We start from the raw sequence: 23,606 nt of genomic DNA, 5'->3' as shown, positions 1-23,606 counted from the left end.
GAGGAGGAAAAGAAGCTCTGTCTCCTCTTGCACAAAAAAGCATTACAGTGGAGATTTAACCTATCTGTTTTAAAAGTCCATTTTTCAGGTCTACAACTAATTCCCAGAGGGCAATTAGAGAGTGATGAGCACAGCTGGAGCTTAGGTGATCCTAGAAGATATAAATTGGCAGCAACTCTGGATGCAGCAGCTCACTGCTGGCAAAACAGCACAAGAAATTGATTGTGCCTTTGAGAGTGTAGGTAGATCCAACTGTCCCTCCCTCTGCAAGGTCAGGCATGGGGCTAAAGCTCATCTGGTGAAACAGGGTGAGCATTTCCCTCTGCAGGGTGGCAGACTGGCAGCCCAAGGATCCTCTCCCCTGTTGGTTTTTATCTTCTTTTCTATATAACCACGCAGTCTCCCATGGACAGCATTCTGTCCTGCATGAAACAATTCCCAGGCCCCTTTGGATGGCCACCCACCATCAGTGCAGAGGGGTAAAGTGACCTTCCATCCCCACATGCCTCTTATTTCACGCTGCCTTATTGGAAACAGCTTCCCAACGCCAGCAGGACAGACAAGACAAACTGTAAGAGCCAAGGGCTGCTCTGGAATTTTTTTCTTCCCCCCCTTTTTTTTTTTTTTTTTTTTTTTTTTTTTTTATTGGACTAGCAGAGACCATCAAGAGCAGTTGCACATAACAGAAAAATGCACTGGAGCCTCTTGCCTAGGCTGGACTCGATGCCTGGTGCTCTCAGAGTACAGCAGGCAATCCTGATGTGAATAATACGTGCATGTTCAGGGGTAATGCTCTGCACGAGGCTCTGTGCTCTGAATGCCTTTACTCCCTGCACAATCACAGCTAGATTGGATGCCAGAACTCATTTACAGCTTCAGCTGTAAAACTGAGCCCAGCAAACCCTCCCTAGAAGCAGCTAAGTCCCCAGTGTAATAATAAAGCAGTGCAAGGCAGATGAGGAACCTAAAGCACAGAAACCACAGCATCTGAGAGGCTCCCATCCAACGGGAGGGGCTCTGCCAAAGCCTGAGTTTTCCTAATCCCCTGCACTGATGATGCATCAAACACAATGCCTTGCTGAGTGAGGCACAGACAGACATGCAACCACAGTCTGTCTGTCTGTCTGACAGCCTCAGCTACTGCAGGACATCCCTCAAAGGTTCTGGTGTCGCTGAGTCACTGCAGCTCAGGAGGGTTTTGCTCTATGCCATCCTCCAAGCTGGTGACTGGCCTGAGCTCAGCTCTGAAACCTCCAGGAGCCTCCACATCACCACCTTCTTCCTCCAAACTCCTCTCCTTTTTAGCTGGAGCACCTGGAAGGACCCAGCACCCACCAGGCTTGGCTGCTGCTCGTGGAGCAGCCGCTTCCCCGGCCAGGGGGAGAGAACTGTTTGTTTTTCCTGTCTCTCAGTTCTAATCTCTTCCTCACTGAGGTCAGGTCACACAGACTTCCCAAACACATCCCAGCATAGCAGGCACGGTGCTGTGTGGGGTTTGATTTCAAAGGATAAGGTGCAGGGAGAGCTGAGCCCCCCACCCTGCCTGCCAGTGCCTCCAGAAAGCCGACGGCTGCTCCGTGTCCCCAGGGAGCGCCGCTCACACTTCGGTCAAAACAAAGCAAAAATGACAAATTAGGTTAGAGGATTGATGCAATTTCTGATGGCCATTTTTCTTCTCTCCAGACTTGGCTCAGGTCCCGCTGTTTTAAATTTAGTGACTTTAGCTGCCTTCTCCCCTGTGGTCCTGTAACTCAACACTCGCGCTTTATACAATCCATTAGAGCTGAGAAGTGGCAGCTCACAAAGACACGGGCATGAACATGTGGAGAAGCACAAGGCTCCTGTTAAAAGGATTTTCAGCACTGTGGGGCACACAAAAAGGCCAGGTATATATATTGCCCCAGCCACCATATTCCATAAGAATACAGAGTTTCAAAAATACAAATATTTGTATGCCTTTAAAGGCATTTGGAGGAGATCGGTGCTCCCTTACCACTGGGGCTGGTTCTCCTTAGCATCAAGTTGCACAGATCCAGCAAAATCCATCTTCAGGAACCCATTTTACCCTTCTACATCTGATCCATGGCACAGTGAGTTCAGGACTGTGTCTTAAGTTTAATGTGCTGCAGACCAGAGCTGCAGTTGTCTAAAAAATAAAACGTTTTGGAGAGCAGTGGCCTCTGTGCTCACGGATGAGGACACTCAGATGGGAACTTCACTCAAATCTGAGAGCTGTTTCATCTGCAGTTTACTTGGTATGTGCCTAGCAATAAAGTTGAAAGGGAGGCAACTAAGCTGAGGTATTAAGAGTGTGCTGTGAACAGCTGAATAAATGGGGGGTTTTATTTATCACATAAAATTCAAGTGTAACCACACAGAAGGTTTTCATACGATAAATTCTCACTGAGGCAGCGTTTCAAACAGTGATTATGGGCAACATCATAACATGATTTATCAGTAACTGCTCCTTCATGCAAACTCCTGAGCACCCCGAGACAGAGAGGGAAATGAAACTCCCAGGAGAGCTGTGAAAGCTCCCAGGATAGCTGCTGCTGCATCCCACCCTGCTGAGGCAGGAGCTGCAGCTCAAATCTCCAACCCACACAGCCCCTGCCAGGCCACAGAGCTTATTTCAGGGTGATGACCTTATCAGAGATGAATGAAACGTTAAAGGTATTTTAGAGTGACACATGACACGCACGCCACTGCTCACAAGTCCACCAGCACGGTCACATGCAGCACCAAAAGCAGCAGCTACAACTGGCAGAGCCCTCCTGAGGGCTTTTTCTTGGGGCACTGCCATGTGCAGCTCAGCTTGGCCACAGGCAAGCAGGGAAGAGCTCAAAGTATCTTCCCAAAGAACTGAATTTCTGTTTCAGACACAGAGATGAAAGTTTGGATGTCCACTCTGAATCCAGGAAGGGGCATTTCTGTCCCATCTGCCACTTCTTTCATGCTGCTCAACTTTAAGTGACTTGCCAGGAAGATGCTTTAATACCTCCCTGACTTTTCAATGTGAATTTCCCCTTCTGACTGAGCTATTTTTGCACAGAAAAGCAGTTTTTAAACTGTGAAGGTAGAATGTACTCTCACACATGCCTTCCTTACAGGGCTTGTTGTAAATGTTATTTTGAGGCAAATTTCTCAGTACCTGGAAGCCCCATGGATGAAAAGTCGGTTCTCCCCACAGCATGAGTCATATCCAAAGTCAGATATTCAAAGTCTTTTAAAGATGCCCAACCCAAAACTTTCTGCACTTGGCAAACAACACACAGTGATCATCACTCTGTTTTATGGCATGACCTGAATAAACTGTGTATGTTGGTAACTTACTTTGCAAATTTTATGCAGAACTGAGTGAAATACTTCCTGGTGGAGGCCAGGTTGTCACGGATGATGGGGACATTCTGCTTGATGTGGAGGATCACTGAGGTGACATAAGGACTCTGGTCACCAACATGTTCCACATTCTGCCACTGCATCTGCACACAGGGGGAAAAAACACAACCCAAAATGAGTGTTTAATTCATTAAGATTCAAGTAATAGGTAAGGGAAACTGTACAAACTTCCTGCCAGGGGATCTCTAAGGTGTCATTTGGAGATTGCCTCTGCAATTCACCACCAAGGTCAAGTTCTTCATCATTAAAGTGATTGTGCAAAACCCTTCCACAAGAAGACACAAAGAAAAGCCAGAGCAGCCCCTTTGGCACCAGAGCAGAGACTGTGACCAGTAACCCACACAAATGGGGACCACTAGGATTAAAAAAGCCTTTGGAGCACACCAGGCTGCTTTAATATTTACCAGGTTCCAATTTGCTGGGATGAAGTGCCCATATAAATCCTGATTACAGGCATTTGAGAAAATATCTGCAAGCTTGCAAAGTCTGGATTCCTGTATGGCAGCCAAGACTTTAATACTGGTGAGACTGATGACAGATAGATGGAAGAGGTAAAAAGTCTTAAAGTCCAAAGCACTCTACACCAGTGTAGCTCAATGAAAACACTGCTGGTCTACAAGCCAGGATGCTCAAGCCCAGCTCTTCCAAATGCATGTAAAAAGTACAAAACAAGAAGAGTTACTCAACCTCTCATTTTGTTCTCATTTATTCTCAGCAGAACTGCAAGAGAACAGACCCTGTGAGCCAGATGTGTGGCTCCCTTGACTTTCTCTGAGCCTGGTTTGCAGTACACAGGGTCCTCCCAATTTAAGTCAAGTGGAAAAACCAAAAAGGAGGTGATTGTGTCTGGCCTGGCCTCGTGTATCTATCAGAGTCTCACTGAGGAACATCCAGAAAAGCACACTCAGTTCTGCTGCTGCTCAGAACTCTGCAATGTTCTCCAATAACTCCTTGGAGATCTGTTCCTCATGCTGGAGATGAGACAGGAGGAAAACTCATAGGAAATCAGGAGAGGAAACTGGGCACATATGGAAGACGAGCTTTTTCCTTTGAGGGGCTGTTTGTCCTCAAATTTGTTTTCCCATGCTCTGGATTTTGCATATAAAGTCTTTTGTTCCTGGTTTTAATTTTATTTAATATGGCTACTTTGCCCCCTGCAACTCAGCTGACTCAATTCCATCCAAACAATGCAGCCTAAGTGACTTAGTGGGAAAGAGAAGCCAAATTCTTTGCAAAACCACAGTGTCTGAGTCTACACATGTCCCACTAAAGCTGTCTTTATTTAAAGCAAACAAACCAACCCCCAGCCTGCTGGTCTCACATCAGCTGGGTGGCTGGAAGGGACATCTCTCTCATCACCTGCTCCACAGGTTTTTACAGAGTCACAGAGCATCCTGAATTGGAAGAGACACACAAAGAGCATCAACTTCAGCTCCTGGTCCTGCACAGACACCCCAACAATCCCACCCTGTGTCTGAGAGTGTTGGCCAAACACTCCTGGAGCAGCCCTGGGGCTGTGACCGTTCCCTGGGGAGCCTGGTCAGTGCCCCAGCACTCTCTGGGGAAAAACCTTTTTCCTAATATCCAACCTAAACCTCCCCAGACACAGCTCCAGCCATTCCCTCAAGTCCTGTCACTGCTCACACCTGCTTCTCTACTCCCCATGCTACTGATCACATCCAAACAAAACGCTCTGTGCCTTTATCCCTGATGGATTCACACATTTTCCTCTTGACAGAGCAATCCTCACCCAACACACCATCCCCACAGAGTGGGAATGGCCAGAAAGTGGGAAGGGACTGCTGAGCTGAATTATTGCAGCAAACAATGAAACAGTAGCTTTTTCATTTTGTTGGTCATCATTCCAAAAGCAATACTTTACAAGCAAATCTTTAAAGCATGAACAGTAAAAATAGCCCTTTTGTATGTGTGTGTGTGTGTGTGCATGTGGGTGTGTTTCACCCGAAAAAAAAGCACCCAGTAGCTGCAGAGAAAGGAATAGCACACATACTGAAAAGTCATCAAAAGAAATATGAGCCCAACTCTGCTGGTAAAGCTTTGTTCCTGTCCTTTTAAATTTATTCTCCTTTTTCCCTTGTCCTGTGTTTTTCTTGGGATATCCACATAGTTGACATACACAAGCTGGAAAGGAGTCCAAGGAACAGGATCTCACTGAGAGGGAGAAGCCCAAAGGCACCTGCAGGCTGGGAGGACACGGGGTCTCTGCAAGGCTTGGAAATGCTGCTGCTACCTCCTGCTTCTCACAACAAAACACAGGGTTTGGGTTAAAACAGGCAGCAGGAAAGAAAAACCCTGAGCAAAACTGGGCTGGCTGGGCACTTCACAAGAGCTGGGAACGGCAGGGACTCAAGAGTGGCATTGTCCTTTGTCCCCAAAGAGCCACCAGGTCCCTCCTGTGTGTCCAGCCCTCCAGCCAAGGGGCAGCTTTGTGAGTGAGCAGAGGATGAATGAATCTTCCATTCTCCTTGTTCCCAGCAGCATCCCACTGCCAGCTTCTCCCTGCAGGCTCCAGCCTGGGCAGCTGCTGCCTTGACCTGGGGCTGCTCCTGCAGGAAGGAGCTGGGCTCTGCACTGTCACACCCTGCTCAGTGTCCCCGGGTTTAAACACTCTCCTGAGGGCTTTTAATTAGCAGCTGGCAGCTCTGATTGCTCTCCTCTCAGGGGTTTTCTGTGCGTGGAGTGGAGGAATGATTAAAGCCCTGCTTTGTCCACTGGGCTGTGAGGACACCGGGAACTGCAGCTGTGCCAAAAGGTTTTAGGAAAATGTAAAAAGCCAGCAAGAGATCCATGTGAGGCTCTAAAATGTCCCCCAGCCCCACTTACAGGCACAGTTTTACATATAAATCGATGCTTAATTCAGCATGTAAATCAAGCCTTAGCCGGTGCAATCCATAAACTTTAATTGGGGCGAAAATATCCCGTGCAGATTAGCAGCTCCCTCATCCCAGAGATTAAAAAGGAAGCACACCAGGCAATGTGAGTGCCTGCTACAGATCACTACAAACACATTAACAGCTCTTTGTTATCCAGAATATCACAACAGGGGGTTTAGGGCAAATTCTCCTCCCACCCACATCCCAGCTCCCCTTCCTACAGCCATGTCTAAACATCCTACACCTGCTGTAAAGTCTGAGTAAGGATTAGCACCTACAAATTTTGTAATATGGGGCCTTCTCAGCATTTACCATCTCTTTCAGAACACACCAAGTAAAGACTCGTGGAAACCAAGCAGCGTTCCCAGCTGAAAGCAATATTCCTGATGCTGTTTTCTGTGTTAAATCTCTGGACGTGGCCTGCAGCCAAAGTGGATTGAGAGGTTTAAGCATTTCATAATTTACCTCTATAGTTCCTGAATATTTTTGCAAAGAAAAAAAAAAAAAAAAAAAAAAAAAACCAACAAAAAAAACCCCAAAGCCGGACTCCAACAAAGGACTGGGAATGTTCTATCCTGGAGGACACCAGAGTGAGGTAAATGAAAAGAAGCTAAACAAAGGAAGAGCCCTAATGGAGTATGGACCTTGAGAGAGCAAAATTGGAATGGATCAGCCACATAATCTTTATTTCTTTAATATAGGCTGAAATTTTACATTTCCAAATATTAACTCTGTGTTTAAATAATTACACGCATTTCTTATTCAAGGGTCAGAGTAATAATCCAGCCCTGAAGGAAAGGGAAGAGGAGGGCGAAAGAAAAAAAAACTTTCACACCAAATCCAGGTCTAATAAAAATCACATAAAAGCGACTCTGTCTGATGCAAACAGTGGAGTGTGTGCACAAGTGACAAGTATTTATTTAGCTAATTTCATAACACTTAAACTTGTTTATATATCATCAGTCCCATCACATGTGCTGCATTTTACCAGTGTTCCAAAGACAAAAATAAATGGCCTACCAGCTGCTGCTTTCTCAAGGTTGTGGTTTACTTGGGTATAAACAGTCAGAGCGAAGTGATTCAAATATTACTGCACTCTGTAGGTTCAGGAGATCTGAGGGGCTGCCACAGCACACAGGCAACACCTGAAGTGCTGAGCCCTTCCTAGTGGTGTTATTTGACTGGGCAAAAAAACCCTCTTTCCATTTGGAACCTGTACAAGCTCTATTACCAGCTGCATTCCACTTCAAATATTAGCTGGGGGTGGCGGGGCTGGTTACAGCTGGAATACATCATAAAGCAGAAAGCTATTAAAACTCATGGCAGCCAGACAGTGTGTTGATCCTACAAAAATGGAGCTCTATGTTTAATATTTCTAATTAAAAAAAAAAAAAAATAGTTCAATCCACTTTTGTTGTCTTCACCTCTGTCTAAAGCAAGTCTGGGTTTTCACAATACTTTGGCAAGGAAACCCAGCTCTGCATTTCAAACATATAAAAGCCAGCAGTGTAACTGCAACAAAATCCTTAAGCTCCAGTCCTAGGGGCCTCTCCAGGAATGGCTCCATATGTCCTTGAGAGGATCACAGAAGCAATAAGGCTCCATCTCAATTCCACATCACCTCCATTTGAGTAGCTCCATTTAAGAGCCCCAAACAAGCAGGCTGGTGAAACTCCCTGCCAAAGAAGACAAAGGGCAGTGAAAACGTGAAGGTGTATTTGAAATTTCACGCTGACAAAAGTTTTTCCAATTTTAAATGCTCTCACTGGCATTGGGAGTGGAAAGAGAAAGCCTGGAGTACTTATTGAATGCATTTCATTGTCTGTAAGTTTTAATGTGCTGCAAAAAGCCTGAAAGCTCTAATCTGTAATAAGAGGGTTTGGAGAGAGGGATGTATTTATAAATACAGCAATTGCTGTTCTAAAAAGTAAGAAAAAAATCAGTAAAAGAATATATCAGAAGTGAAATAATGCAATCAAAGCACACAAGAACTCCACATGGATCTTAAGATGATCTCTTCCTGAAAATCCACCCCCTACCTTGCTCATAGCAGTCAGGGCAGGGTCACAGGCTGCATCCAGGTCCTGCACTAACAGCTGGATGCTGTTGGAGATCACACTGCAAAAGAAGAAAAAAAAAATAAAAAGAAGGATCAAGCATGAGTTTTAGAATCACACACTGAGTAAGAGAGTGCCAGAGCTGGAGTGTTTGACTGTGAGAGGAGGAAAATCCTCTACTGGCTGACAGCAGCACTATGATGTGAATGCACACAGCTACAACTTGTACTGAGGAGGAGCTGGGAAATTCTGCAGGGAGCTGCACAACGGGCTCCAGTTGAGAAAGGATGTTTTTACAATTGACCTTTCTCTGTTTTAACACAAATAAGGGGCTGGGGATCAAAGGTGGCAGATGAAGAGAAGAAATCCCCAAGTATCAAGCCCAGACTGGGATTCAGCTTCAAATTTAATCCAGTCTGTGTAGCACCAACATTTTATCATCTCTCCATTTATTCACAGCCAACATTCTACTGCTCAGAGGAACTTGCAGAGAGGATTTAAAAAATGACATCTGCATGAGTTGTGTGTCTCCCATGTGTGAAGATGAAGGCAGATGTCTTATTTACACTATGTCTAGGACTGCCGCCATCCATTGTTTGAGTTCCTGAGACATACACCAGACTAAAGGACACATTAGTCAAACACATTTCCCTCCCCCTTTTCCTTTTTTTTATAACAGCATGATATTGCTTAGAGATATATTTAAGGCCACCATATTATGATGTGCATAAAGGTGCAGCTGATCCTAAAACAACAGCCAAGAAACTCTGGCTGCAGCAGCTCAGACCCCCCTCAGGGGCACAGACCCAGCACTCCCACCGCAGACAGCTTCTGCTAGAAGCAATCAGCAAAACTGATTCTGTTTCACTGAGCACAGTTTTTAAAAACAGTGTCAGCTTTAAATCTGCCACAGATGCCTGTTTACAACCTCGGGATTATATTTGTGAAGAAGCGGATTTTACTTTTGCTCTTTCTCATGATGGTAGCACAGATGAGAATCACAGGACTGGGGGATATCTGAGGAATGCTTCCTCAAACCATCTTTCCTTCCCCTCATTGTCTTTGTGGAGTTTTGGATACTACTCTGGGGTTCACTGTTCAAAAAAGTGAACCTTCTCACTAAGATATGGTGTCAGCCACACTTAATTCTGACCTGGGTTTTGCTCTTTACCATGACCCAGAAAGGTTGTCTGCTCCCCTTCCTACAGCTCCAGCACATGAATTCTGGAACAGGATGCAAAGGAAAATACTTCCTTCAAAGCAATTAATGAGTTTATAAAGGCAAACTCATCCAAATTAGTCAGAAAAAAAAATACTGTGGGAGATGAAGAGACTACAGGCTTCAAGTTACACGATCTAAAACTTGCATTGGGATAAAAAAAGCCCGTGACTGTTTCTGCTGGTGCCTCTGCTTCTGCTGGGCACTACAAAATCCACTCCCTGGGGGATTCCACCAGGCCAAGGGAGGCAGACTGAAATAACCACCCCGTGGGCACAGCTGACTCCTGCAGGGCACCTGCTGCCACTGGCTGCAGGGAATTGCTGTGGTTCAGCACCAAAGAGAAACACAAAGCTCTGGAGTGGATGAGAAGTGACCCCACCATTTGTGTGTCCACGCTCAGGAGTCTGTCAGAAGCTGGGTCACCAAGTGTAGGCTCTCCCACCTTGCAAACAGGGAGAGAAAACTCATTTGTCTGCATCTCAAAATAAACACCTGCTGTGGAGGGCTGCTGCTGCAGCAGGAAATGTGGTGGGAACACAAAGGATCATGACATGCTGAGAGGGAGCCTGGTTCTGCCAGGTTCTGCAGTGAATGACTCCTCTGACACAATCCCTGACAGGCACAGAAGGGATGGATCAGGAAGCTGAGGCCACAAAGGACCAGTACAGCAACTACAGTGAGCCCAACACTTGAGGGGTTCTCTGAATGCTGCCCGTAATCTCACAAAACAGATCAACAGGGAAAAGATGGATTTCTGGATTTACACCACAATAATTTTTCTTCTGTTGAACATCAACAAGAAGTTCCCATAATTTCTCCCACTTTCCCTAAAGAAAGTGCTTTGCCACCCCAGGGAGAAAATCCTCCTTTTCTACACATTTGGGGTGCTTCTGCACTTGCCTTTCTCTGAAACAAGAAACACTTTCCAGGGTGCATAAACAGCGTTTTATCACTTATTTTATGACTGTGCCTAACAAGACATCAAATCCCAGAAGAAACAACTTGTTTGATGTTGAATGAGCCAACACCAGCGAGGTTTATAGCTCTGACTTACATTGACAGAAGGCTGGACAAAGCCCTCAGCTGGAACAGAATGAAAGTCAATTAAAAGCCTTTGTTACAAGACATATCAGCCCTGTCAGCTGGACTTTAAACCTGTCCAAAGCAGCAAATGTGAGCTATACATTAAACAACTTCCAAAACACTTCCCACTGGCTGTCTGGGACCAACCACCTGGTGAGGCAGCCACTGTGGGAATCAAGCAGCCACTCGAGATTGCTGATTCCTGCTGGCAAAACTCACCCTCCACTCGTCCACGTTAAGAAAACCCCATCTTTATGGCACATTTTATTTCTTTTCCTTCCCTGCTACCCTGCTTGCTTTGGCTGAGTGGGCACAGCAACCCTGAATTTCAGGCAGGGATTCACTGTTAGAAAGTCTGAGAAGAGGCTGAAGGGAAGGGAACAGCCTGGAATGGAGCCTGAGACCATGTGAAAGAGCTGGATGGAAATTCAGTGGGATCCTGCCCACTGCAGCAGGAGAGGAGGAAGCACAGGAAGGAAGTCTTCTGAAAAAAAAAAAAAATCTTACTGCTATCTGGGCTGAATCTCAGTTTTAGGGAGATGGGGAGCTGGTGACAGGGATTATTTTCCCAATCTTGCCAAAATATTCTTTTGTCTGATAGGAGGCAAAACAACTTTTTGCCTCAATTTTCTTGTCTCAAAAAATACATTCAATCTGTCTGTCAGGGGTGGAGAGGAAAGGATGTTAGAGCAGAATATTTTTAGCACTGCTACATGAAAAGTTATTTTAATGAATGATAATCTTCTCTCAATTATAATCCCCAAATATAAGATTGGATCAGTCTTTTATGTCATCTGAAATGGGGTTTGATCATACTGACAAGGCTGCTGATTACCAGGGGGAAGTTAAAGCAGGAAGGAATGTACTGAAATAGCTTCCTTTCTTGAAATGTAACAGCCACCTCGCAGAGCTGCCAAGATGCAAATGATGTTTCAAATGGAAACTCACTATTTCCTTTCCCTTTTCCAGTGCTCTTGTTCCTTTGGCTTGGGCCATGAGGAGCAGCTAAAGCCTGTGCTAGTGCTGCTCTTGGAGCAGCCAGAGGATCCCACTCCCTGAGCAGGGAAATGCCTGTGCCCAGGCTGTGGACCCTGTGACACTGGGATTTCAGGATTGTTTTGACTCCAGCACCATCTGCCTGACAAAAGGAGATGTTTGGTACACTGTGGGAGGAGGAATGTGCTGGACATACACACTGAAGGTGTCCATCTCTCCTGTCAGGTTGATCCTCTCCATTAGGCTTGCATCCACTTTTTCTTTGAGCTTCTCTTCCAACTGTTGGGAAACAAAACAAGCAACAGGGAGATCAGGTTTCTAACTCGAAATAATCATTCTCAAAAATGGCCTGGAAAGGTCAGCTTCTTCAAACTTAATCTGTGACCAAACTATACCCAAAACTCATGCAGTGACACTGGGAATCTTTCCTTCTTGGCATCCCAGAGCCTGTTGATCTGCCAGGATGGGCCGTGGTGGCTCCACGTCCTCAAAGAATTAAAGCTCCAAGGTCAAATATGTAACTCTAGTACGACATGACACCGTACTAGCTTAACACTGTGGCATCTGTCCTGCTAATAAAGATGTTTCTCAACACTCTATCTGTGCCCAAACTGCAGAGGATTGCCAGACCTAGTGGTGGAGAGGTCTGGATACAGCCAAACATCACAGCTCATTCCTGACCCATGGCATTTTTGGAAGCACCTGAATGTAACGAGCGGCATGGCTGCAAATCACATCAGCATAAATTCCTCCTCTCTCCACTCCACGTTGCCCCAATATTTCATGCAAGTATTTTCCCAAGAGCATTTTGAATTATTGTTGTGCTTGTTTTTCTGAAGGGGAGATAATAAACCGAGGAGCTTTAAAAAAAAAAAAAAATGAATTTGCTCCCCAATCCAAAACAAATTATCCAACAAGTACAAAAGGACTGAACCCAAAACTGATGCTGCAAAGCAGGATTACAAGCAAATTACTTTTCTCAGGTAGAAATAACAAAATCAATACTTTTCTTTCTTTGAACTAGACTGAGTAATGCAGAGCTCAGTAATCAATGGATTTTTTTATTACTTTTGGCTGCCCCACTCTCCACAGGCAACACAGAAGAGGGGCTGGTGCCCCCTCAGAGGAAAACTCACCTGCTGGGTGGTGGCGAGGCAATACTCTGCAGTACTGAGGATGCTGCAAATGAGGCAGAGTTCTTCTAAAGTAAACTTTGCCACTTCAGAGCCTTCCTTTTCTTTCAGCAAACTTGTGATGGTGAGCCCACCACTGCTGCTGGTTGTCCTGGAAAAAAAAACAAAAAACAAAAAACAAAAAAAACCAAAAAAAACCCCAAAAAAACCAAAAAAACAAACCAACAAAACAAACCAACAAAACAAAAGATGAAATCTGTGAGGGTTTTGAGCGTACAGACACTCAAGGTGCAAAATTACTGCTGGATTTTAATGTCATGAAAAGGCTTTATGACCACAACCCAACACAGGACATCAAACCCACAACTGCTATTTTGGTGTTGGAATTCCTTTTCCAGAGAGCTTTGTACCAGGTCATCAAACAAAGAACAACTCCCTCATTGACAAGAAAATAGATTAGGATGCAAGTGGAACACAGCCTTCCCCAGGTAGCTTCACCTTCACTGCCAGTTATCCAAAATCTAATTAAAGATTACAGAAGAATCTCAGAACTATCAGGAAACTTGTCATATTTATCTCTGCTGCACTAAACAGCTTTCCACATGCATTTGAGACTTTGGCAACCTGTTTTAAAAGCTGATGGTATCAACAAAGTGAATTATAGAAGATGTGCCTTCCCCTCCACTGTCTTCCAGTGAGCACTGCTCATGTATCAACAAAGAAAGACTCAGAGCAGTTTAGAGGCAGGAAATTCCCTACCTCTCAACTCTTTATAATCCAAATCCATTAAAAAAAATAGGACAGTGATATTTATCTTGGACAGCAAAAATGGAGCACTCAAAAAAAAAAAAAAAAAAAAAAAAGTGGATAAAGAATGCAACTGAGGTCTGATGGAGAACACACATTAAATTTATCTTTCCACTTGTCTGGATGGAATCCTCTCCCCTTCCATCTGTGAAAGACTTTACTGGTTTCAGAAAGTCATTCTGCTGCTCCCAGGTTTACAAAGGAAACAAGCTGAAGATGTCACACAGCAAATAAAATTATCTGCAGTGGAGTTTTAGCAACATCTCAGGAGCACCTTTAGCCTGTACACTGATACATATTGGTGCAAACTCATTATGGTTTCCTTTCCTTTCGCTGCATTTACATCTACAGATCTTATTTATACAGAGATAAAATGTTCCAGAGCTGAGGGAGGTACAGGGAAGCACTTCAGCATCTCACAGATAAACCTCCTTCATTATAAATTACCATATAGATGATGCTGGGCTAAGGCAGCTGAGAATCCCAGTGTGAGCTGGTTACCCAAGTAGCAATTCTGAAAGGCAGGCCTCTCTGAAGACACTTGGGCTGCCATTTCAAAAGGAACTTCAAGAAACTGCAAATCTGGCTGCTAATCAAAGCCAAATATCAAGCTATTCTCCAGGGGCCCTTAAAAGAAAAACAATGTGTGACTGCCCATTTGCTCTCCTGCTTTTTTCCTCTGTGCAAGAAACCGAACTTTGGAGAAAACCATGAAGTAAATGGAGTGATCCCTCTGCTACCTGGGGTGTTTGACAGGGAAAGGAGTGTTCCCAAGGCTGAATTTATTAATTATCTTTACAAATCATCTGCTCCTCAGTGCAGTGGAACTCCTGCAGCACCGAGGGAAGCCAAACTCACTTGGGCAGGTTCCCAGAGAGAATTTTCCAGGCGTATTCCCGCAGGTACTTCTGGAAGATGGTGGTCAGGGCAATCATGGGCTCCCCAGTGCTGAGCTGGGAGCACTGCACCATGCACTTCTTGTAGTACACGAAGAGGTCAGCACAGCTGGGCAGGACAGCTCCTCCTTCGTCCACGTTGGGCTTGGGGGGACCCTGAGCCTTGAAGTCAGCCACAAACCTGTCAATCAGCTCGCCCAGATTCCTGATGTGGGAGGAACAGAAAGATGTTTTGAGCCTGTTGAGGGAGGAATTGGAGGGGAAAGGAAGGAATAATGCTTACAGTGAGATGCTGCTTGTGACACCAGCGAGTTCAGGTGTAGCAGCTGGGTATTCCCAGCCCTTTCTGATCTCCACGCTCCCGGCACAAAGCTCACACAATTCCACAGCCCCGAAGCTTTTTGTGCTCAGGAGTTTTTAGTGGCAGCTTCAAATCTGTTCTCCAGCCACACATAAAAGCTCCCAGGTCTGCCAGGACTCGCTTCAGCACATTTGATGCAAGTGCATTAAGCCTGTGCTCAAGTTTCATTCCTGGCACCAGGAAAAGGAATAGTCAGGCTTCCCATCCCAGAGGCCTCGGGAGAAGACCTCAGGGAACATGGATTTTGAAGGGGTGTGCTCAAAATGGTGTGTGCCATTTGCCATTTCTTGGTCCCATTTGGACACCACCTGGTTCTGCACAACTTCACACATCCTTTCAAGAAGTTTTATTTAGCATGAGCACAAAGTGCACTTCCTACTTAAGACTCTTTTTAAAAGCACAAAAAGCCCTCTTATTGTCTCCAGTGATGCATTACAGCCTGGTCCTTACTCAAATATTTCAGTCTTTAGGCAACAATAAACTTCACTCCATCCTTTCACCAGGACAAAAAGGCTTTTGAGCATGGCAGAGGGCCAGAGCCATCAACACAGAACCAGAGAATCTTCTGATCTTGGGGAGTTCCTCTGGTCCTACTCCTCCAGAGACAGCACATCCGTGTCAGAGACCAAGCCCAGCTCAGTTCCATGGAATAACCTTGGCCAGATGAACCGAGTTCCAGCAATAAACCTCCTCCCCCAGACACACTCACACACAGACACAGCTTTCCTCAAGGAAGCTTGGCTTTTGGGAAATAGATAAGCCTTTCAGATGAGACAGGTACTCTGCTGAGCAGAAGGAGTTCCTGTATTTGATATTCCTATTTTGAATGCAATGTTCCTGCAGCTCTGACCTTCCCAAGGCACAACCTGCACCCCTTTGAGGGTGTAGTGGCTGGGCTGTGCCACGACCCAGGGCTCCTAAGGGGAAAGCCAAACCCTCAGGAGAATGAGACTCTGCAGCATGTTCTCAAAGGGGAAAAACCTGCCAACAACAACAACTTCCCCCCAGTTTCTACCTCTTTTTTTTTTTTCTTCCCCAGTTTCCATCTCCTTTTTCTTTCCCTCTCATGAGTGAGAAAACCCCTCTGATTCCAGCTCATGAGAGAATCCACAAGTCTCTTTCCTGATAAACTTAGAGGTTGTTCCCTCAGAATGGATGAGGCTCCTACCATGGCTGACCTGCTGGGCCAAACTTATTTCCAGAAATATGCTTGAGCTATCAGGACTCTCAATCATGGACTCTCAAACCACTGGTTGGCTTTAGCAAAAACAAGTAGCCCCTTTTTTCCATGCCTGCTGCTTGAGCACTGCACACAGCTCTGACTCCACACTCACAGCTCCTCGGCTGTGTTACAAGCCCTGTAAAAACATCAGCCTGCTGCACTGATGTGATAAATCTCCACACTGGCAGCAGCAATTGAAGGCTGAAACGATGCATTGATTGTGTTGGGCCACAGAGAAGCAGAATTTACCTCCCTCTGTAGCTGTAGCAGAGCCAAACAGATGGCTGCTGCAGGAGGGCTCACACGTGCTGCAGGCTGCAGATTCCTGCAGCGTCTCAAGGAAAGAGGACGTGGCTCACTCCTTGTCAAATTCAACAGCTGCATCTCCACCTCTGCATCTGTGCTGGCCTCCAGCTGGGCAACAAAGTGGAGCTTTCTTAGCAGTCACCAGTCACTTGATTTTATTTTTTTTTTTTTTGCCTTCTCTCAGTCTCAAGACACGGTCAGGAATGTCAATGGCTTTTGTTTCTTTATGCTTAGCCCACATGGCCTCCTCTTCTCTGAGGCAAACTGAAATGGATCTGCATTTTCCTGGTCCCCCCAAGGTCCTGTCAACTGGGCTGCAGGAGAAAATGCAGCTGTTCAGAAGAGCTGGGAGAGCAGTGCTGGGGCTTCACGCTTGTTCTGATGCCAACCTGGATAAAACTGCCCATCAAACCAGGCTAAGGGACTGCTTCTATTTCAGAATGACACTGGGGCAAGCAAAACATCAGGAATTTGTGCACTAAAAGAGCTAATACATCATTAATGCCCACCTTGGTAGATGGCAAACTTTCACATGAGTCTCAGCTGGCCCAAATATGATACGAAGGCCACAAATCTTTGTGTGGTACAACGGGAGCACAGAGAGTCTGGCAGAAAAAGCTGCTGGGAGATGAAACATGAAGCAGGCAGGAGAGCTACAGAAAATGAATATTTTCTCCACAGACTCTGCGGAAAAGCTCCAAGAAAACTCTCTGGTAGAGCAGATGTGGTATTTCCTAACAGTAGCATATTTATTGGGAGCGAGAACTCGCCAAATCTAACCAAGAGAAAGAATGAAATGAAATCACATAAAGGGAATTCTATTCTGCTTCTTTTCATTCCTGCATCCCCCTTCCTTTTTTTCTTTTTTTTTTCCTTTCACTCAACCTACTCAGGGTTGTTCTGCACCTCTGGCAATGACGAGAGGAACCAGGAACTCGTTGAGCAGCACAAGGGAAGAACAGAGTGCTCAGGAAACTGGCTGTGCCCAGTGTTGTGAACAGAGCTGGGCACTGAGGAAGGGCACTGGCACTGAGACCCCTGGAGCACTGCAGAGCAGTTTCCATGCACTGGGGATTTTGGAAGCCCCTCTGCTGATGAGGCTGCAGAACACACAGCACAAAGTGCCAGTTTTCCGAGCACTCCGGACTCGGACGTGCCTTTGAGCAGATTTCAGGAGGGCTCTGCACACTCTCAGCCCTGCAGACCTGACAGAACTCTTCCTCCTCTCCAGCAGAACAGCTCAGCTCACGTCTGTGTGCTCCTGCTGCTCCAGCTGACCACAAAGGAGAGCTAAAGATGCACATCCCACAGGGGCAGGAATGAAATCTGCTTCTCTGGTCAGAAATCTGGTATTTACTCTGCAGCTGAAGGTGGAGAGCAGCATCTTTAAACTCCTTCTTTCAGGTGTCTCCTCTTAAACTGCTGCAGATTTTGGCATTGTGGTTCTTTAAAAGGGTATGGAAACAATTTTTTTTGGCAGAAAACGTCCAGGCTTTTTTTCTGGATTTCTTTTTTCTTTCAATGATGAACGCAACTATCACACTGCTCTCACTACTCAGAGCTCAAACATACAATTAATGATCTAAGCAACATCTCATCTCCAGACATCGGCAACAGATTCCTCCAAAGTTCAATCAAAGGAAGAAGAAGAAGAGAGAAAATCATGAAGGAAAGAGATTTTTGGCAGTCAGGGGCAGCATGGGGAATACTGTGGCAGTTTTTCTTTGAACTCCCTGCAGCCTGTGGCTATAAAGCTAATATAAAACATCTCATGATTGTAAAGGAAAAGGAGAAGAAAAAAAAATTTAAAAAAGGCAAGTGAAGGGGCTAGGAGCACAGTGGGGTAAAATTACCAAAATGGGGATTAAAATGGCCCCCAGTGAGAAGGGAAGAAATACTCCAACAAGTCTGTGCTCAGTTGGCTGAGGGCAGGGGGGAAATATCAGTTTCCCTTTGTTATACTGCAGAGAGGAACCTAAACCCAGCAGGACACAGCACTGTGCAAGGTTTCAGCTAGTTAATGGTATTTTTTTTTTTTAAGCATAAAAAGTTGATGGGACATGGAAAAGCTTTTTCAAGATGCTTATCATGGAGTGTGAATAAAATCAGGACACTACAAGCCTCGAGTTACACATTCTCTCATGTGTAAAGCCTTGGAAGATAGAAGAGCACATAGAGATGAGATACACGAAGTAGGCACCTCCTCCTTTCCAGCCTCTAATCTGTGCTAAAGGACTAAATTGAACCTTTTTCAACTATTTCCTCTCCCAGGTGGCACTGCAGCTGCTAGTGAGATGTTATTTAAACGTTGGTGTGAATCGAGGTGCACAAAAAAGAGTGGTGAGAGCCCTGAAAACTTCTCAGAGCTCGAAGCTGAAAGCTCCTTTCATTCCACTTGTTTTGCTGCAAGTCAAAGAGGAAGATGAAGAAGGGATTAAAGCCCCTTGACAAAGTCCCAATCTGTGAGCAATGATAATGTTATCTTACAGCCAGTTCCTCTACAGCAGCTTTCATCTGAGCATCTCAAATAACTTCTTTCTACAAAGCAAATCTTGCAACTCCTCTGCCACGAAGCCACATGTGTATTTTGCAGAAAACCCAACCCTGTTATTTGTGGAAGACACGAGATGAAAGAAAGACACATGTCAGCAGTGGGAATTGCAGAGGCAACAGAAGTCATTTCAGGAACTCTGAGCCTCTTCCACAGCAAGGCATCGGGCACAAAGTCAAACTCCACAGCCCTCTGAACACTCATTTTGTCCAAGCAAAGGCCCCACTCAAAGCTCCTTGAACCACAAACGCTGCTCTTGTTGAAATCAGGCAGCAGAGTTTCAACAAACTAATTTTCTGCAGCTTGAGTACAGAATCCAGCACACAACCCAACACATCCAAAAGCAAACAAAGCCTAAAACTCAGGCTGGTTACTCACTTGTCCTGGGACTCGATATACACATAAAGGTGAGGCTCAAAGCACTTGGAAACAATGCCATGGAAAGGATTGTCAGGGACCTTTGGCTTCTTTGGCTGCAAGAAAACAATCAGAATGTTTGGTTTAAACCTGCCCTGTAAGACCTTGAAGGAACAGCAATGCATCAGCACAGAAGGATATAAATCTTCAGAGATATTGTAACACAGAAATTTGCTGTCAAATAATCGAAGCATATAAATGTCATTTTATTTAAGTCTTCCCTCCTTCTTAGAGAGCTGTTAGCAATCCAAGGAATTATCTTTCCACTTGTAAAATATTCTTAGCCTTCAAGAGAAGGTTGCTCCATGCTAACAGATTTCAGCTGAAGAATCTTAATGCAGTTTGCAAATAAAATCTCCCTGAATCCTTCAAGCAGTAACAAGGCTCCACTGGTCCCCTCTGAAATCAAATGTAGCAGTTATTTGGAAGCAAGATTGAAGAATCCTTACATTTTAGAATATCAAGGGCAGTAACTCAAAGTTACAGGCTTCATCTGAATGAATTTTATTTAGATAAACAGCATGTAATTACTGGAGGAGCCAGAATTAGACAGGCAACACCACAGGCCTGCTTTCACTGTGAAACATGTTTCTGGGGATGCAAAGATTTCTATTTTTAAATCACATTTAGAGCATTAAGCACATGTGCCATTTGGGAGCCATCCTGTTTACCCTCATTTGAGTTTAGTGCTGCACTCTAACCATGGCCAAGCACAGCTCCCCAAAGCCACTGGGACCACTCACAAACTTAAATTTGTGCACGTTTAAGTTCCAGGCTGAGCAGGACCTTTAAACTCTTTTTTTTGCCTTACAGCTAGGTTGTTATTATTCTTTTTCACTAATAGGTATTTTCTCTTGCTGTTTTCCAGCAAACCAGCAACTTTTCATTGGCTGCACAGAGGGCTGCAGTGACTCTGGAATGGAATTCTTGCTTCTCTCTCCACAAAAAGCCAAGATCAGCTCCCAGCCAGTGAAGATATGAAATTTTTCCAGCTGATTTCTTTTTAGTGCAAGATAAGCTAAACAAAAGCAGCAAAATGAGAGAACATAAAGGACTTTCTCTCCTGAATGACAGAGGAGGTGGCACTAAAAATTTGGCAGAACTATCAGGGTGTGATATGGCAAACACTTCTCAGCAATAATTCAGACCCAAATGATGAGCCCCAACTTACGGCTGCAAACCTAAAGTGAGGAAATGATTTTATGGAGGCCAGATCACCTCTATCCATGAGCCTTGAATGAAGAATTTAAGTTTTAAGAGCCTTGGGACAGAACCATTACCAGGCTTCTTCCACCCAGATCCCTCTGCCAGTGCCCATTTGTGCTGGATGCACACACACACTCACTGGAGCTGGGAGGGGAAAAAAATATCTGGGAATCACAGAAACCTCCCAAGCTGCCAAATCCTTGGCATGGCAGTGCCAGCCCAAGGCTGCAGATTCACCATGTTTACCACTCACCAAGGCTGGAAGAGCCAACTGCTGAAGCAGGTCTGGCTCTCTGTGTGTCTCTGCATCACGCTGCTCCCAGCGTGTCTGGTGGAAGGAATACTAAATCTTTTAACAGTAGCAGTGAAGCTGTATTTCTGAGTGTGCAACCCTGTCCAAAAGCTGCAGATGTTTAAGCTATTTCCTCCTTGAGTTTGATGGAAATAATAAAAGGTTACTGTTGTCACAGTAAGGAGGTCTGCAGCTGGCCCAGTTTCCTTTCATTACTATCCAAAGTAAACAGATTAAATTGAACTGCTAGGATTACCAAAAGAGGTGCTTTTTTAGTGTGGATTTTCCCCCCCAAAAAATTCTTGTGCTCCCTCTTAGATTCCCAAGCATCTTGAATTTTCAGGACTGGTGTCTTGGAAGGGCTCTTTGACTGAAAACCCTTCAACTCTTTGTGTCCCTTCTGCTCTTCAGGCAGTGACAGCAGGAGATGAGACTGGCAGCACTTGCAGACTCTCAGCAGGAAGCAGCAGCTGCTGGCACTGTGACACTGAAATGCTGCAGCCCACCTGGCACCCAGGAGGCTGCAGGGCAGCAGAGCCCAGCACTGTGACACTGACACAGGACATTCCTACAGGGAAAGGGCAGCCTCAGCACAAACTGCAATTCCAGGGATGTCTCCATGCATGGCTTCACAAGGTACAGGCAGCACAGTGCCTCTCTCAGAAGCTCCTGAAATGCTGCATTCTGCTGTTCAGTAAATCCAGCCCTAATTGTTGCAATTATCTCTTCACCTGCCTCCAAACACCACTGACTTCTCCAAGGATGTCCTCTCATCTCAACACTGCACATCCGAGCCAACCTTCCAGTCATCAGCAAGCTCTTCCCAAAAAATGCATCAGAGATGTCTGCCCAGGTTCCCAGTCTCTGTCTCACTGATAAAGTGCACACAATACCAACTGTCCAAGCTGTATTTTAATGGAAAGAGCAAAACTTTGCTTAAATCATTCTGTTTCAGGACTTTGGCTGTGGGTGAAGGCAGAGGGGCTGCTCTGCTCATGTGACAATCTGGAGGGGATGCAGTGCACCAGACTGTGCTGGTGGAGAGCTCCCACCTCCTCATCTCCCCATGGATTTGAGCAGGTCCTGAGGCTCTGGTCACCCATCAGGACACACCTGTACATGGCCCATTTACAGGGCTGTAAATTCCCTGTATAAGAGCAGAGTACCAGCCTCAAATAACTCCAAATTGAACATTTAGAAAACATCCACCCGGGTGTATAAAAAAATACAGGCTTTGATATTGGTGCCAATTAAAACAATTGCATTTACCATTCATCCTTTAATGTTTGCAGAGGGCTTTGGAAGCCCTGTGTTTGGACAAGCAGTTAGGTGCTGCCTGCTTTGCAGAGGTAACGGATGAAAAGCACTGTAAAGATTAAAAAAAAAAAAAAATCCCAGAAGTGATTTATCTGGAGTGAAAATCTAAAGCTGACACTTGAAAGTTCAATGACTTGCCTGGTGGCTCCAGACAGTTTGCTTGGCTGACAGGGCAAAATATGAATTGCAACTGTTTGTAGAGGAGCTTCTTTGGGGATCTGAAAACCCAAATAGCTATTTCATCTCTCTTTGACAGAAATCCTGTAGTTACATTGGGGCTGTTGCTGTAGAGGCTGGAACAGAATCCAGCCCACTCTCACGTGGCAGGATTGTCTCTGCACTATTAACTGGAATAAAGATTGCTTTGGTTGCAGTGAAGTGAGCCAGAGCAAAGCATGGTCGTACTGGGAGCCTGAATGCTGCACAAAAGGATCAAAACTGCACTAAATTAATTGCTCTGAAAACAAACTTTTTCCAATCAGTGGGATGGGAAAAGCTGAGGCCCCACTGGAGATTCTGACAGCTGAGAACTTCAAAGACTTACTTTGTCCGTATCACTTTTCTCCATCACAATTTCATCTGTCTCTGCCCCAGTTTCATCCTCCAGAAAGGGGTTGGTGGAGGGAGGTGGCACTTCTGGCTTCTTCTGTTGGAAAAGAGGAAGCTCTTTAGGAGAACAGTCACTTTTGTGCCCTCTGGCACATAGCTGCATCCACATTTTGCTTTCCTAAGCCCTTCAAAGCACTGCCCAGCAATTTGCCTTCTCCCAGCAGAGGTGATCAGATCCTGGCTCTCTCTCCATCCCTCCATCCCCAGCCCCTGCTCTGTTTGCACCCACACTGCCAGAATCCTCCTTGAAAAGGCCATTTTGTCCACTGTGACATTTCCACTCTCCCAAACCCCACTCCAAAGTGTGTGGTCTCCACTGGGATAACCCACAAGAGCAGCTACAGAAACTCTGGCCTGCAATAAACCCCAAATTGCTGCTCCCACTGTTTGTCCCCTCCTCTGCACCCACCAGCCAGCTATTTATAAGGGTGGCCTTCATTTTGGGTATGAAACAGGGCAAATGATACACCTGAGTGACATGTCTCTAGGCATGTCAGAAAGGGAGAAACTGGATTTTCTGCCATTCGAAACCACACCTTCCCCTTCTGCTTTTCTCACTTTTAACAACCCAGTGAAGCCAATTTAATTAAAAGCTGCAAATTTTCTATGAAATTTGTCAGAATAAATAAAGTCATATTCTTGAGAGATTTAATTCAGCCAGGAGGAAAACCTTACAGGACTTTCTCTTTTAATTAGCAGCACCCACAGCAAATGACAAGTGGGTCCAGCAGGCTTTCCTTGGTGGCTGATTTATCACATCCAAGCAGCTTCAAGACACCAGCTGGACAGAGAAGCCAGCCTCAAACCAGTGGCTTCTGAGCCACACGTGCTCTGTGCT

General features: G+C 45.3%; 1 protein-coding gene across 1 annotated transcript in view; it reads right to left on the bottom strand.

Moving 5' to 3' along the window:
* Positions 1–23,606, bottom strand: part of VPS53 (VPS53 subunit of GARP complex) — a 62,526-nt gene that overhangs the window by 9,265 nt on the left and 29,655 nt on the right. The window contains 7 exon segments of the mRNA XM_066333484.1: positions 3,334–3,482; positions 8,333–8,411; positions 11,848–11,930; positions 12,788–12,935; positions 14,450–14,692; positions 19,306–19,400; positions 22,704–22,805. Of these exon segments, the coding sequence (XP_066189581.1) occupies positions 3,334–3,482; positions 8,333–8,411; positions 11,848–11,930; positions 12,788–12,935; positions 14,450–14,692; positions 19,306–19,400; positions 22,704–22,805 (899 nt within the window).

The sequence above is a fragment of the Sylvia atricapilla genome, chromosome 20 (assembly GCF_009819655.1).
Source record: "Sylvia atricapilla isolate bSylAtr1 chromosome 20, bSylAtr1.pri, whole genome shotgun sequence".
In the NCBI taxonomy this organism is placed as follows: domain Eukaryota; kingdom Metazoa; phylum Chordata; class Aves; order Passeriformes; family Sylviidae; genus Sylvia; species Sylvia atricapilla.
Note: the sequence above shows the minus strand (reverse complement) of the source record. Positions and strands in the feature narration are given on the sequence as shown.